At 41.8% G+C, this 15,335-nt stretch overlaps 1 protein-coding gene and 1 long non-coding RNA gene across 4 annotated transcripts; both read left to right on the forward strand.

Annotated features, from left to right (window-relative positions):
* Positions 1-214: 214 nt before the first annotated feature.
* rnf38 (ring finger protein 38) lies at positions 215-13,544 on the forward strand. Of its 3 annotated transcripts, none has more exons than XM_079352918.1 (13): positions 215-559; positions 1,522-1,893; positions 5,911-5,963; positions 6,160-6,341; positions 7,663-8,098; positions 9,108-9,248; positions 9,340-9,576; positions 9,694-9,855; positions 9,957-10,060; positions 11,185-11,266; positions 11,361-11,482; positions 11,851-11,950; positions 12,362-13,544. In XM_079352918.1, exons 2-13 carry the CDS (start codon positions 1,575-1,577, stop codon positions 12,422-12,424), a joined length of 2,001 nt encoding a protein of 666 aa, XP_079209044.1. In that variant the 5' UTR covers positions 215-559; positions 1,522-1,574; the 3' UTR covers positions 12,425-13,544. The 3 variants fall into 3 exon arrangements, with proteins under 3 accessions (XP_079209044.1, XP_079209043.1, XP_079209045.1); XM_079352917.1 differs by having other exon boundaries at positions 216-559; positions 1,374-1,893; XM_079352919.1 differs by having other exon boundaries at positions 223-1,893; positions 9,340-9,528.
* Positions 13,545-14,483: 939 nt separating this feature from the next.
* Positions 14,484-14,713, forward strand: LOC306829574. The gene is made up of 2 exons (XR_013779873.1): positions 14,484-14,583; positions 14,667-14,713. It is a non-coding gene; the product is annotated as an uncharacterized lncRNA (long non-coding RNA).
* The last annotated feature ends 622 nt before the right edge of the window (positions 14,714-15,335 follow it).

A 15,335-nucleotide genomic window follows, 5' to 3' on the forward strand; every position in this document is an offset into this window, starting at 1 on the left:
CCATGTTTTGCTCTAGGATTGATTAATGTCATGATACGTGATTGTGAAGACCGAATAATTTTTGTGTTTCGCGTTACTTTGTACGTTGGTTCCGGTTTGAAGCGTGCAGGGCTGGTCCATTTGAAAACGCTGTGTGAACACAGTCGCTCTCAAAGCCTTGTCTTATAGTATTTCTGGTATGAAGCTGCTGAATTATTAATGAACGGAGCAGCTGCCCGGGGTTTACCAGACTAGAGTAGTCGACTCAGAAAACAGGCTGCTCCTAAAAAATCGTCATCGAAGCTTCTCGTGAAACAAACATAGCTTAGATAGTTACTGAAATCAATACACCTTCACTGGCATGTGGGTTTAGGCCATAGTTTTACAAGTACTGCGCGAAATAAGCCAGTGACGGACTACACTTTATCAGCAATCGATTGGAGTTGACTTGACGGAGATGTGAAACTCCCATTGATTGATCTTCCCCTACACTCCCCGCTGACCAGAGAAAACACTCGATAGCGAATGCGAGAGAGGGGATTTAAATTGGACAAATACTGTCCACCTCTCGACGGATAAGGTAGATATCTACTTTCTCATGCGGTCTAATATAACCCGCTGTGTAGCGGCCATCAAAACCTCGACACAGTTGCGACGTTTTCTAGCTTGTAATGTCGGCACTGTTGGACTTGTTTTCCCCTCTAGAATCCGCTTCCTGTTAGCCTTGGGCTAGCTGAGAAAAAAATAAGACATTATGCTAATGAACGAGTCGGGTTAGTTAACCAACGCACAGGGGAGTAACTTTATTACTTACAGCACGATATCCGTAGCAATTTAGCGACAATTTAATCCAAAACATAACATAAGAACTTCTTTTCGGGGCCAGCCATAAAGGCTCCGGGTCGGCTTTAGTTTAGCTCGACATTTAGCCATCTTGTTTTAGAGATTTAAGTGTTTAACCTGACCAGGCGACTTGTATTTACTTAAGTTGAAGTTGCTTGTGAATGCATACGTCAGTTTAGGACCAGGAGGTTTAAAAAAAAGGAACTTAAATGTGCAGTGTGGGAGCCGGACTGATCCTCTGTGAAGAGACAATAGAGGAGCTGAGAGTCGAGCAGCTGCTGTGTTGTTAAACGACGGAAACAGATCACAACCAACTTAGAGAAAAGAGCATTTTCAGTGTTGTTTTTTTCATTTTAATTACTCTCTGGTATAACTACAATAACATTTATACACTTTTACGCACGTTTTAAAAGTGTAAGAATAAAACATCGTAGGTTTAGTGTCCTCGCACAGAGAGAGGGTGGATGTGGTTGATGCAGATGGTGCTTGTGCGACACATGAGGGCTTCCAGGTAGAGATATAAACATATATTTATATATCTATGCTTCCAGGTGTGTCTCCTCATTTCACAGAAACTTCAGCTTTAAATGCCTCAGACATTAAAACACACTCGCAGTAGCCGGTAGTTTCTAGAGGTGGTCAAGCAGGTAGAGAAGAGGGAGGCTGTTATTGCCCCTTTCTGGTCGTCCATCTCTCCAGCCTACCTTCATCACGGTCATCATCTACCACCGCCCTCCTCTTCGTCCCCGGTCATGGACCCCCCGAGGACGCGGTCTCGGTCACGGTCTGGCTTCTATCATTTCGGCTTGAACGGTAACGTTGGAAGTAACGGCAGCGTTAACGCGGTCGGAAACGGGAGCCTGATGAACGCCAGCGGGGGAGGGGTGAGCTACCCGCAGCAGAGCACTCCAGGCTGGGCGCCGCACCACGGTGGTCGCAGCTACCCGGAGACCCAGCAGCAGCAGCAGCAGCAACAGCAGCAGCAGCAGCAGCAGCACACCCAGGGGAGCTACCTGTCTGCGGGGGCGCAGCGCCACTCCTCGCACGGAGCTCACAGACACCCAGGGGCCGGTAAGCAGGCTTCAGTAAACAGGGGCCTGCAGCCCTGCCACATGCACCATCACACATACATACAGAGTGCACCTCCTGAGGGGATGCAAGCAGACCACTACCAGTTTAACAGGCTTTGAAAGATTGAACTAAAAGGCTTGGTGCTCTCACCGCCAGCTGTTGCTTGAAAGGCCAGCTATATGTCATGTCTGATGTTGTTGTGAGGTCTCTCCTGTAGAGGTTTAAATAACATTTACCCAAGTTAACAGAGCAAACCAGCCTCCTGAACTTTGTTTAGTACGTCAGTGCTGAGCTTTAAACAGACCCCCTTCTCTATGGCTAGTCCAGACATGAAGGCCTGCTGGACATATCTCTGGTGACACAATAACATTAGGGGAAATCGGTGAAGTACCAGTAAATAAAAAAAAATGCTTTGATTAGAGTTAAATAAGTATTTAGACACACACCATTAAACAAATCTCTTGTGGTTATTCATATTTTTAAGTAATATAAGCTAGCGAGTATATTTATTTTTTTATCTGATCAGGGAAAAACAATTGCCTCGAGGTTTAGACAGCTCACATACTCCTCTTTATAATTAAAAAAAAACAGTTTGGAGACTTGAGACAAACCTTGAAATTACATCAACAGATAAAGATTATATCTGTTTCAGATCACTCAGTGCTTTGATGCAGTCTTCCTTGTAGTTTACTGTCAACCATGAGCCTATGACTGAAGACGTGCCACAGACGGCCGCCTTCATCGACACCAGTTCTTTGCCGTCTGCTTGGCGTGTCACGGCCTTCAACGTGCTTCAACTAATATTCAAGTCTATGCAAACCTCTGAATGGTCCTCCGGAAGTCAAACAGATATTTATACCCTGTATTTTTTCCATTCTAGTCAAAGAGTCTGGGAAAACTTAAAACGGTGTAGTTTCAAAGCAGTGTTCAAACAACGACATGTACATGTATAAAAGAGTACAGCTCCTACCTTAACCATCCACCAATACTTCAATGTGCCAACAAAATTAACTTCTACCAATCCAAACTTATTTAGACAATAAAAACAAATACAGTTTTCTGAGAATACATTGTAAGTACAACGGCATTAAAGCAATTTTAGAAAGTATAAATGTTTGCGTGAACCCTGTACCCCTTTGTTTATGCCTTATCCTAAGTAGGTGATTTCATGCAGCTTGAAGAATCCTGGTTCTTCATCCCTCTGTACACATGATCATGACAATAGCAAGGTGCCTGTTCATACATGTGCAGTTGTGGTTTTTATTTCTCAACATCTTCAGCGACCTTGTGTTGTACTAACACGTTCAGAACATTCACAAACTTGAACACAGTGTTTTTAATGCCACAGTATACTGGTTTATGTTGTTAATTAAAAAAACCGTAGATACGAGCTTATACAGGTTTCTAAAGGCATGCTACCTTGTTAGCATGCAAAGCACATACCCGTAATATTTCTGAAACAGGATTATCACTAGCATACTTGTGCCCATGTAAACACACTCAGTGACAGCATTGGGTTTCATGTTTAGCAGGTTTACACTGTCGACTGCAGGAAAGTGACTTCTGTAATACCAGATTGAGTTCCCTCAAAGGCAAAAAAAAAAAAGTGCAGTGAATGAATGAAAGCAGGATTCTAATGGGCCTCTTTTGTAATAGCAGCACTTCTGCCAAACACCCAAAATAACCTGCAGAGGGGGGAAACACAAAACACATGCTTCCCAAATTGGGCAACAACAGAGAGGGGTCTTATGTGAGTGCTTTTAAAGAGTCTATCTACCAGCTGTGTGATCGGCGTCCTTCCAAACTACTGCAAATTACCTTCCTGAATGTGCCTGTTATTCTGTGTTTAGCAAAATCAGAGTTACAGATTTCTTATATACCTGTCCTTTTTTTTTTAATGGCACGATCTTTGGCATCACAGTATACAGAATGTGACAGAGTTGGATTTTTGTGTTAAAAAAAAAAAACAAGTCCCCATGTCTTACCTGAGGTTTCTCCTGTCTCTTCCCTTTTTCACATCCCCGGTGTCAAAGCAAGTTTAGATATCTCAGTGTATGTTGTATTCATCGACCTGCTCACGCTCTAACATTATAGCATCTAAGTTTTAAAGCTCTAGTCCAGTTATCACTCGAGATCTTAACAGACCAGGGAGGTCTTTTTAGTTTCTCAGTTTGGCGTTTCAGGTGTTTGTATCTCAATGTAGGACAAAAAGTATGTTTCTTCTCGATATTGTTAACTTCACTCTCTGGCCCCTCTGACTTGACTTGTTTGGCTCCGAGGGACCCGGCTCGTTCTTCTCACCGACAGAATCGATCCAGGCTTTCCCACCAGCCGCTCTCCTGTTGCTCCCTGGGGGGGAATCTGCATTAACAGACCAAGTTCTCCTTAAAACACAGGGATAACTGAGGCCCAGGACCCTGTGAGGCCTGGAGAGAAAAAAAAAACCCAAGGGAAAAGCTCATGAATTAAGATGCAAGCCAGTGGGTTGGCTGTACTGTGGGCTCGTGAGTCAAGCGACAGTCCCTCTGTTCTCCACAGCCACTAGCAGGGCGCCTTTGAGCTGTCACTATCGCCAGACTTCACTTGGCTCTGGAGTGGCATCGCAAAGACAAGAAAGGGGAATGGTGGGGTGGGGGGGGGGCTGCTTACAGATCAGTTGTTTCTAAGGAGTCAGACGGGGGCTGTGTGGACGAGGAAGGCATGGAGGGAGCAGCAGAAAGGGGAGGAGAGATCCCCCCCTCCCTGTTTTTTGGTGATTAAAGGTTTTTGGGGAACTGCTCAGTGGAAACTCTTGTCATCTGAGTTCAAGGACATCCTTCTTAAGCTGCTGAAACGTCTGCATGCACATGCTGCATCCAGATTGCACATGTGGGCCGACAGATACACAGCTGAGAGATCATCATGTTTGTCCAAGATGATGTTTATGCTATTATATCTTTATTCAGAGAGATTTTTTTTTCTTTCTCCACTGGTTCAGTTTTTTGAGGGCACACACATCTCTCTCAAATCATCAGGGAGTCTTGTTTTGTGTGTGTGTGATGATTTATTGATCTTTGGAGAAATATTAGTATTGCGAGTTTACCACACAGAGATCCAAAATAAAATGGAGGTGGCTCTGAGCTGTTGTTTCAGAGCTAATAATGGTTCACTGCCTTGCTCAGGGACGTGTGGCAGATGCCTTCAGAAAGGCAGACTTGAAACCAGGCTTTCAGTTATGGATCATTTTTATGGGACCACTCCAGTATGTGGAACTGTTTATTTTTCAATATTTCTGTGACTATTCAGCTTCAAACGTGTCAGAAAACACATTTTGTTTCGTAGGAATGTCCTGAAAATGATTTCTTCTCAACCAACACAACAAAAAAATCATGGACATGCTGGACCCAGGAGGAAACATTTTAACATTTTGGTGGCTTGCTCAGTTGTTAATCACATTTTGGTAATCATTTCTGTTAACAAAGAAAAGTCCTTATCTGAGCTCAAACAAAGTTTACATGTATGTACAAAGCCAGCAAGATGCTCTGCTCCTGTGTTCTCGTTTGATAAGTGGATGTCTGTGTGTCTGTTTCTGAGAGTCGGAGCTCGATTTGTTTCATTGTAGATCTGAAGGAATGATTTTTCTGTGAGAGCCACAGAGGAAAGGTCCAGTGTGATACGGCTTCCTTTCTTGTCTGCACATTGAATGCAGGAAGATTCAGAAGCCTGTGTGGAGGACAGACACAGAGGAGCACTGCTCTGTTTGTAAAAAAACAAAAAAACAAAGTAAATGTTTATTTTTTATTACCTCTGTCAAACTTTGTCATTTTAAAGTCTTTTAAAAAAAAAATAAAAAATCAGCCGGGCGTCATCAAGATTACAACTCTTTTGGCATCCAGAGGTCTTTAAATTCAGGAGGTTAAAATCAAAGCCTGTGTGGTGTATTTTCTGCTGTCCTGGACAGCATGCTCAATGTGTCTTGTGATGCTGGTGTTTTCCTCAGTCCTAACTTATCTGATTTATATATTTTTTTTTTTGCAGGAGGAGTGCTACACTTTCATCCCGATAATGTTTGCAGCGACGACCGGGACAAAGTAAGTGTGAAACATGACCCATGCCTGTTACGTTTGCTCGGCTCCTGCTCTGAATAGGCTTGAATGTCATTGTTTTCTTTTCTTATTCATTCTCCCCTTTTGTCTGTCCTCCTTTTTGTTTTTCCCTGACCCCCTCCCCCCCTCCCCCCTCCCCCCCTTGCCTCTGGTCCCCCTCCTCCTTCACTGCTGTGTGCAGATGGAAGACAGCCCGAGCCCCAAAAGGCAGCGTCTTTCCCAGCAGTCCATGTTGGATCTAAACTCCGCCCCTCCATCAACCCCTTCCTCTCCCATTCGCCCCTGGGAGCTGCCTCCTAGTCGCAGACCACACCCCCACTACATGCCAGAGAGATGCCACACTCCCCTTCGAAACCGACGCAGGTGAGTGTGTGACATGATTATATGTAAAAATTAGTTTCATTATTAATCCAATCACAGACTTATGCTGTCTGTGCAGAACTCTAGACAAAGGGCTAAGCTTTATATCTGAAAAACAAAACAAGGATTGGACTGAGGGTAGCACAAAAACTGATGACAAGAACACATTTTTTTGGATGATATTATCCAAAAAGCCAATAGGGAAATCACTATAGATCTTCTAAATACAGCTAAATGTGGCGCTCAACAGCGTCGCTCCGGAAGTAAAAATCCCATTCATCTTCTCCATAGCGGATTTGATTATTAGCCATAATGTCATAACCATCCAAGGTAGACTTATCGCAGGCTATTCGAGTGTTAAACCCTGCTATATGCTCCTGAATGAGACAGAAGTTTCTTTGATATCTACCCAAGATATCGGGGGGGGAGTGACTACTACACTTCCCATGATGTAGTGTTACCATGGCAATGTTTCCCATGTTTCCCATCCCTCTGTGCCGTATTTAACAGATACATTTCGCAAGCAGGCTATGTAGTTAGTTAGCTAACATAAAATGTACTCATAACCTTGTCATACTGTGGTGAATGTAGCTGATATTTTCCGCAACACAAACAAAAAGATGACGGTATAAACACTACAACAAAGTCAAACATTACTTTTAAGAAGGAACAATATCATTCACAATGGATTGTGGGATGCGTAGTTTCTTGACTCCGGCCCTTGGTTTTTTTGTTGTTGTTTTTTAATACCGTTTTGGTGCCAAATTAAATGTACTAAATCCTGAATTGGTATTTTCCCTCTGCATTTGGACATGGAGTGTTTAGTCTTTATTACAGAATAATTTGTTCTCCCTTCATTTTGGTGTTTTCTGCCTTTCACAGTACAGAACAATAATCATATATATTCAGCTGGAGTTGTGAAGCTCTACAAAGCAGCGGTAAATTTACCCGATGTTAAAATGTGATTTTCATACTTTCCCATTATACAAGGTTGTGGATTTTTCATTCTTAAAGCATCTTGCACCTATGTTAGCCTACTTATTCATAAAAAAAAATGTTACCACAGGTTTAAAAATGTAACCTCCAAATGGCTCACACTGATCCAGAATTAAATGAATGAATCCTCAAGCGAAGGTCTGTAGCATTTTAACAAGAAGTGGGGAATCCCAGCTCCTAGAAGGGTCTTAGCAGTCATTTGGACGGCTAGATTCCAAACTATAATGCGCTAACTCACTTATAGAAATTGCACAAGATGACATGTCCAGTATTTCACGTCCACAGCTCTTTCTGCGTCTTCCTCCATTTATTTTTTTCTCTTCATCAGCCCTCCAATGAGACGCCAGCGTGGCCGGAGAGACCGTCTGACACGCCATCACCACCACACCCACAACAACCACCACCACTACAACAGCAACAATAACCACCACCACCATAATCATCCCAATGCCCACCATCACCACCACCACCTGCACTCCCACCACGTCCCGTCTTCAGGCCACCAGGATGAGAACTACCGTCACCCCGCTCCCCCCCAGGGCTACCTGCCGTACAGCCAGCAACCCCCCCGAGGGCCGGGGCCGGGGCCGGGGCTTGGTCCTGAAGAGCGCCCAAGTCACCATCCTCCAAACCCGTCCCCAAGGCCACTCCACCAGTCCCCGAACCTGTCTCCCAGACTGCTGCACCCCGCAGCTCATCCACAACACCCACACCCTCACCCATCTCAACAGCAGAGCAGTATGGTGCTGGACCTCCATGAGCAGGTGATTGTATATGATTGGGGGGGGGGGGATCAAATAGACTTTTTAAATCATAAAACACAATGGGATGTTTACAATTCACAGTTTGTTTTTAAAGACTTTCTTGCTCTTGTGCATTTTGTCTCCCTCGGACTCTGGTGGTATCTTCCTGGAGACACTGCAAGCAAATGAACATTGGATTGTTTCAGGGTGTCCTTTTGAAGATGCACTATCCTGCCCTTTGTTTTAGAGAAACAAAGCAAAAAAAAAAAAAAAAAAAAAAAGCAACATGACCGGTGACTTGTATTACAAAATCTCTTCCCTGGTATTATTTTTTTGCAAGGTATGAATATTATACTTAGGCTTTTTTTCCTTCTGGAAAGCAGTAAGTTAATTTCCTCTTATTTTACACAAAGACAAAATTCATGCGGCTTGATGCCAGAAGGCTGCCTGGCTTGTTTGGCTATTTTCCACTCAGTAGAATAATGTCAAAGCATCAAAACCAAATTGAAAATCGGTGATTGTTGGTGTCACAGTTTGTGTACTTGCTTTGAGTTACAATGACACACATTTAACTTCTTATCGGATTTGATATGAACAATTTGCCGTGATGTTTGTCACAAGGTTAATTTCACTCTGCGGGTCTTTTTCAGGTGAAAGTGAGTTGAGGTGGAGCTCAATTAAGTGCCTTTTAGATGCAAACGAGAGCTAAGTGATGGACATGTCAGAAATCACATCTACTGATAACACTAAACTGAAACTAAAAAAAAGACCTTTTGCTGTTAGCATAATGAGCTCAAAAACCTCTCAAGCTTTATCAACAAAACTCTGTGTTAAGAAAAGTAATGCAAGCTTTGAATATGAAATGTTCCAGAGCTGAAAGTGTTGTGTTGACACTGATAAAACTGGTTTTGTATCCAGTGTTGAAGATGTTTTTGGTATTTTTGTTTGTTTGTTTTTTAGCTCGAGCTGCTCAGCTGTTACTCACAGACTCGTTTACTAAGTTCAGGATCTCTTGACTCTCCATGTTTAGGGCTCAGTTCCAGTATCGTATCCTGTCTCTCCTCCGGGAGCTCCACCAGGCCTGCCACCTCGCTCAGCCCCTCAACAGATCCCAGCATGCTCAGTGGTCTTCAGTGGACAGCATTATCCTGTGTGCAGCGTCCCTCCCCCTGTGAGTGTCTTTGTGTCTTTTCAGTCAGACACATTGCACATTGCTACCGACAGGTTTTTCTAACATATTCTGTCTTTTGTTTCTCTTCTAGGTGCTTCAGACATGTTCTGTTCAGCACTTACCTATGCCTTACCCATTTCCATCACTGCTGTCCAGTGACCCAACCTTCCTTATTCCACCTCCTCACCTTCCCCATCCCCCAACACACTTGTCCCACCATCCTCCTCACCTTCCCCAGCCTGGACAGTTTGGACCCTATCCCACACAGCAGGCCCGATCGGTGAGTGGGGATGCATATGTCATGCATTGCCTACCCTTTGTTGATCGGGTAGGCAATGCTCCGATTTTTGTTTTGAACTGCAACATTTTGTTGTGATCACATCTGACACGGTGATATTGTATATTTTAATTTCTGATTTTTCCACATTTATCTCCACAATCACAGCCATTACAGAGGATAGAGAACGATGTGGAGCTGCTTGGAGAACACCTGTCTCTGGGTGCTGGGCTCCACTATCCTCCTGCCACCCACCCGGCCCTCACTCCACACTCCACACAGCTTCACTTCCTGTCCCATGACCCTCTGCCTCAGGAGTTCTTCGGAGTGGTGAGTTATACAATGATTTATATTTTGTGTTTTTTCATCACTTTGAAGTGTGAGGTGAAGATTAATGAGTGATGTGTATGTTTTGTCGTTTGCCCCCTCAGTCCTATCCAAACTTTATTCCTCGGCGTCTCCCAGGGCGACGGTACCGCTCACAACAGCCACTGCCACCTTCGCCTTACCACCCAAGCCTCCTGCCTTACTTCCTGTAAGTTGATCAAAATGTTTTCACTCACACAAGACAGTAATGAATAAAATCGTTGTTTTTCTTATTCACATGTATAACCTGTTGCACGGCGTGGATCATTAAGTTCCAACTCGTATAACTTCAGATCCAACAGAAAAAATCATCACTTTAAGGGTTCAACTTTTCCCCTGCCTATTTTTTTTTCTTTAGACCTATAATAAATAAACTAAGGGTTGAATATAAAGTTTATGTTCATCAAACTGGAGAGATAGTGTCTTCTCCCCACACCCTCCACTCTAAGGTAGATGTGCACGGATGCCGTCTCGCGGACACAGAACCTTCAGCATTTAATCAGCTCTGCGTCCTTGTTGAAAAACGTTCTGCGCTCTCACCACTTTTCCTCCAATATTTATTCTGGTTTCCCCACATTTCTGATCATGGAGATTATTAAATAAAACTCTTTTGCTACCAGTTTGCTTGTCTGCTCCCATTACTGCACCACCTGATTGTTCACCGGGATAACGGCTCTCATATCTGGTAAACTGAGTGCCGTCTGAAACGACAGTGTGGGGTCGAAGTAAACAAATACAGACCACTCTGGACCAGAGTTGAAACTTTGGAGGAGGCCATACTGTCTGCTGCATTGTTACCAAAGAAGCCCGTATTTCATCATGGCATGTTTCCTTAATTTGTGATCGTATAGTAAGGTCATTTTATGATTTAATTCAGTAGATATCTTACAGAATGATGGGGGGTTTAAGCAAGCCGTAACTCACTCCCAAAAATCATCTGATACTTCCTCTTCACCTTCATGATTTCCCAAAAATACTCTGACCACTAAAAACTCTGTTCTCATGCTCTTTGTTTTTTTATTTAGCATTTTTGGTTATTCAGTGAAGTTCTATATAGGTCCGATGTATTATCTAAATTGTGTCAAGAATTTATAAAAGACTCAAAAGTGTTATTTTGTGTAAAAGTAAAGTCTGTCTATAAAAAGTTGAAGTGTTGGTTAAAGAAATATTAAACAAGTAATTTTAGACAGATGAAATTCTAAGACAGTCAGACTAACATAACTCGAGACTGATTTTAGTCTCCTTTGAAGAACACAACTTGAGTTCCTCTCCCCTTTATGCCTGCCTCTGTAGTTCAATGCTGCCAGTCCAGCCCACAGGTCCTGCAATCAGTCTGGAGCTGGATGTAGACGATGGAGAAGTGGAAAACTATGAGGTACATCTTTACTGGCTCCTTCTTCATTCTTTTGTACGTTTTGTACGTTATTCAAAAATGTGGTTCTGATTGTTCGGTTTCATTCCCCTCACAGGCCCTCCTAAACCTGGCTGAGCGTCTGGGAGAGGCCAAACTCAGAGGATTGACAAAGGGAGACATTGAACAGCTCCCTTCCTACCGGTTCAATCCAAATAACCACCAGTCTGAGCAAACACTGTGAGTGCAGCTACCAGGTCGTCATTTGTTAAATGCATGAACTGTTCTCATCAGATATTATGCAAGTGCCCTGTGATCACCACGTGTTTTGTTTATTTATACATTTTTTAATGCTTCGTCTAAAAGAGGCTCACAAGTATTTGTGACAGAGTTTATGAAACTATTAAGTATATTCGGGATGACTACAGTTTGCTGAAACTGCCCGAAAGCAACGTTGAGATTTTCGAACCCCATGTACGTTAGTTAGGATAGGAATGAGAAGAGGAGGAGATGAATTCTCAGTGAGAAGTGTTTCCTCTCTTTTAATCGTACCCATTCAACATTCAGTGTTAGTTGTCTTTGACACGTAAACATCTGTTGTGTTGCAGGTGTGTGGTGTGCATGAGTGATTTTGAGTCCCGCCAACTGCTGCGAGTCCTGCCTTGCAGCCACGAGTTCCACGGGAAGTGTGTCGACAAGTGGCTGAGGGTAAGCATCTATCTAAAAAAACAAACCCACTGTCTCCAAACTATATGTATATTATACGTCTGAAGCTCTTCACATAATATTAGTGATTGGACCATTTAATCTTGATCCCCAGAGAAAGCCTTTATTTATTTAAAGCCATTAAATACACTCCCAGTTCATTCAATAAGTGAGTGACACACACAGGGACCTCCTTAACTTTAATAGTGTTGGTAAAATTCAGATGGACGCAGAAACAAGCATAGTGTGTTTCTCAATGTTCCTGAACTCAGCAATAACATTTATGACTATTTGTAAACAGTACTCTATTCTGTCCGTTTTATGAAAGGACGTTTTAATGTGATTTACGACTATTTCTTCCTAAAAAAAACAAAACACAGCCTAATCATTTCTGTGTGTTTTCTCTGACCTCAGGCCAACAGGACGTGTCCCATTTGCCGGGCTGACGCCTCTGAAGTGCAGAGAGACTCGGAGTGACCACAAGAGGGCGCCAGACACTCCTAAGAGATTGTCACGTTCAGCACTACCTGCTCCATTTAAAATAAGACACATTTGCTCACACACACACCACTTCCTTGTGTTTTTTGTGCAGCACCTCCTGCTTTTTTTATGCTTTCAATCTTGACACCTTTTCTTCACATTAACATGATACTGATTTGTTTCCGTTATGTTACTTAATATCATTTCTGTCCGTTTTTCCTGTTCACATGGATGCAGGCCCTCACATCTTTAATGAATGAAATTCAGCCTGACTACCTTGGTGTATGTGTGTGTGTGTGTGTGTGTATATGTAAAGGCACCACAAGCGTTGTTTGGTCAGCCCTGTAATACAGTGCTGTGGTGTGTGTGTCAGTGTTAGAGAGCAATTTTTAGATGTCCAGCATGCCTGAGTTCCTTTTGTATACCAGATGAGAGTTAATGACATCCAAGAGTTTTTGCTCTCTTGAGTGAATGACTTTACTCGTGTGTGTGTGTGTGTGTGTGTGTGTGTGTGTGTGTGTGTGTGTGTGTGTGTGTGTGTGTGTGTGTGTGTGTGTGTGTGTGTGTGTGTGTGTGTGTGTGTGTGTGTGTGTGTGTGTGTGTGTGTGTGTGTGTGTGTGTGTGTGTGTGTGTGTGTGTGTGTGTGTGTGTGTGTGTGTGTGTGTGTGTGTGTGTGTGTGTGTGTGTGTGTGTGTGTGTGTTTTTTCTAGGCTTAAATCTTCTCTAGTTTGACACTAAGGGTCCATATTGCCACTATACTTCTTGTTTTCCTATTTGATCCATTTGTTTAAATATATTTTGATGATCATTATTACAATTATAATTATCATTCTTTAATATTATTATTATTATTAAAAAAACATAAGTGATTGTTTTCCTGCCTGGCAGTTACCTCATCATTCCAGTTTTGGTCATCATTCATCACACACGCTTCACAGTACTACTTTGAAATAAAGCACATGATATATTTTTCTTTTCCTTACTTTTTATAAGTAGATATGAGTTTGTCTATGACTTTGCTGTGGCACATGTTACATATATACATATATCTATATATACTGTATAAATCTATGAATATCTGTATACCAAATAAAAGGCTTGATATGAACTTTTTAAATTTTGCAAACTTGATTTATCTTTTAAACCGTATAATTTGGACTTCTTGGTTGTGCAGGTCCAATAATAGATTTAATGTGGTGTTGATAAAAACAGAGAAGATGGACTGAAGAGCTGTCCTTTGGTTTGGAGATGTAATGACTTCAAGTGACCACTGGGTGGCGCTGATTCTCTTTCAGACTATCATCGCTCAACACAGACCCGTCGCCAGACCTTAGTCTTAGGGGGGGCATATGAAATGCATGGGGGGGGGCACAATTATTATCAGCCTGTACGCATATTTTAATAAAACCTATACTGTATTCGAGCAGCACGCAAACATCACTTTAAACATAACCTACAGCAATATCACCCAGTACACTAATAAATGATTCTGTAGTTGTGCACATTTAACTTAATATATCTGATAAAAATGTATTCAATATAAATGCTTCATTGATTTTGTGGCAATTATTTATGTAACTTTCAAACAAAAATATTTATGATAGAAGCCAAAAAAATAACGTGTATGACAGCTGAAAGTAAAAAAACAACAAAAAACGTTTTATAATGGAGCTAGTGCAATATTCTACATAAACACAGCAGAAATCAATTCTCTTTAAATGTCTACAATGAGTGAGAAGCGCCAGCTGTACTGTTATCACAGTCTTAGGAGGGTCTTGCGTATAACGTTGTTTTAGTCAAGGACCGGAGAAAATAAGAATGACATACTTGCTGCTTATTCAGATGTTATGTAAGTGTGTTTAGATATCGATCATTCTGTGTCAATTTATGTTCAATGTGAAGCTATCAGTTAAAAGTGTGCTAACATTAACCTACTTACAATGCATACCGTGGCATTTTGCTATTCAATCAAAGGATCTTTTTTTTTTTTTTTCCCAAACCACCTGCTCTAAATGGTGCTTAATTACAGTGTGTTCGAATGTATTGATCTTTGTGTGAATGTGAGTGGATTGGGTTTTGGAGGTGTGTTGCTGGAGGAGAGCTGAGACTTCAGAATAGCGGAGGTGTTGCTTCAGAGAGGCTTTGCAGAAGAACAGGTACTTACATTTATTTGGATGCATTTCTCTTTTTTCCATTTAACATTTTTTATAATTATTATATTGTCTTCTCTTTCTCACAGACTTAGTAAACAGAAGACGGAGAGGATGGACTTTTCGAATAACGGGGGTTGGTTGAAAATTGCATCTGTGATAATTGATGGTGTGCAAGACTCTTATACATGTGTCACAATAAACAAAATATAGAAAATGCTTTTCTGGAATATTAAGTGTTTCATCAAGCATTTTGATCCCACTAACATTGAAGAGCTACTATAGGGCTGTTAACAAGCACGGATGAATACACACTTTTCCAACTGGGCGTAATATCTAGCATTTTAAAGCAACTGCACTGTTAAAAAAAGTTGTTATATTTGTATAAATATTTTAAAAGCAACTGGGGGTTTGTTGACCAACAAGGAACAAACAAAAATGATGGTAGTGTGTATTTTACATAATATGTGGCCTTTAAGTTATAGACACCTGTATATCCTGTTTTGTGTTCTTTCTAAATGCAAAAAAAATGTTTTTTTATTTTTATTTAATACATACATACAAACAGAATCACACAAATTCATATTTTATTAGTGTACTGCTCATATATTTCTCACCAGCTGCTCTTTGTTTCAAGTTGCTCAAGGTCATTGCTTCTCATGTTTTTGCAAAACAGTCAGCACTGCGTACCCCTCCGTCTCCTGTTTTTGCACAACAATCAACAGTTGTACCTCTCTGTATTAGTCCACTGCCCAGAT

The sequence above is a fragment of the Symphodus melops genome, assembly GCF_947650265.1.
Source record: "Symphodus melops genome assembly, chromosome: 9".
NCBI lineage: Eukaryota > Metazoa > Chordata > Actinopteri > Labriformes > Labridae > Symphodus > Symphodus melops.

Excerpts from the sequence above, each read along its gene's own strand:
- rnf38 (XM_079352918.1), top strand. The coding sequence starts at position 1,575 with ATGGACCCCCCGAGGACGCGGTCTCGGTCACGGTCTGGCTTCTATCAT. Across the intron at positions 1,894-5,910 it reads TCACAGACACCCAGGGGCCG|GAGGAGTGCTACACTTTCAT; the intron begins GTAAGCAGGCTT and ends TTTTTTTTGCAG. Across the intron at positions 5,964-6,159 it reads GCAGCGACGACCGGGACAAA|ATGGAAGACAGCCCGAGCCC; the intron begins GTAAGTGTGAAA and ends TGCTGTGTGCAG.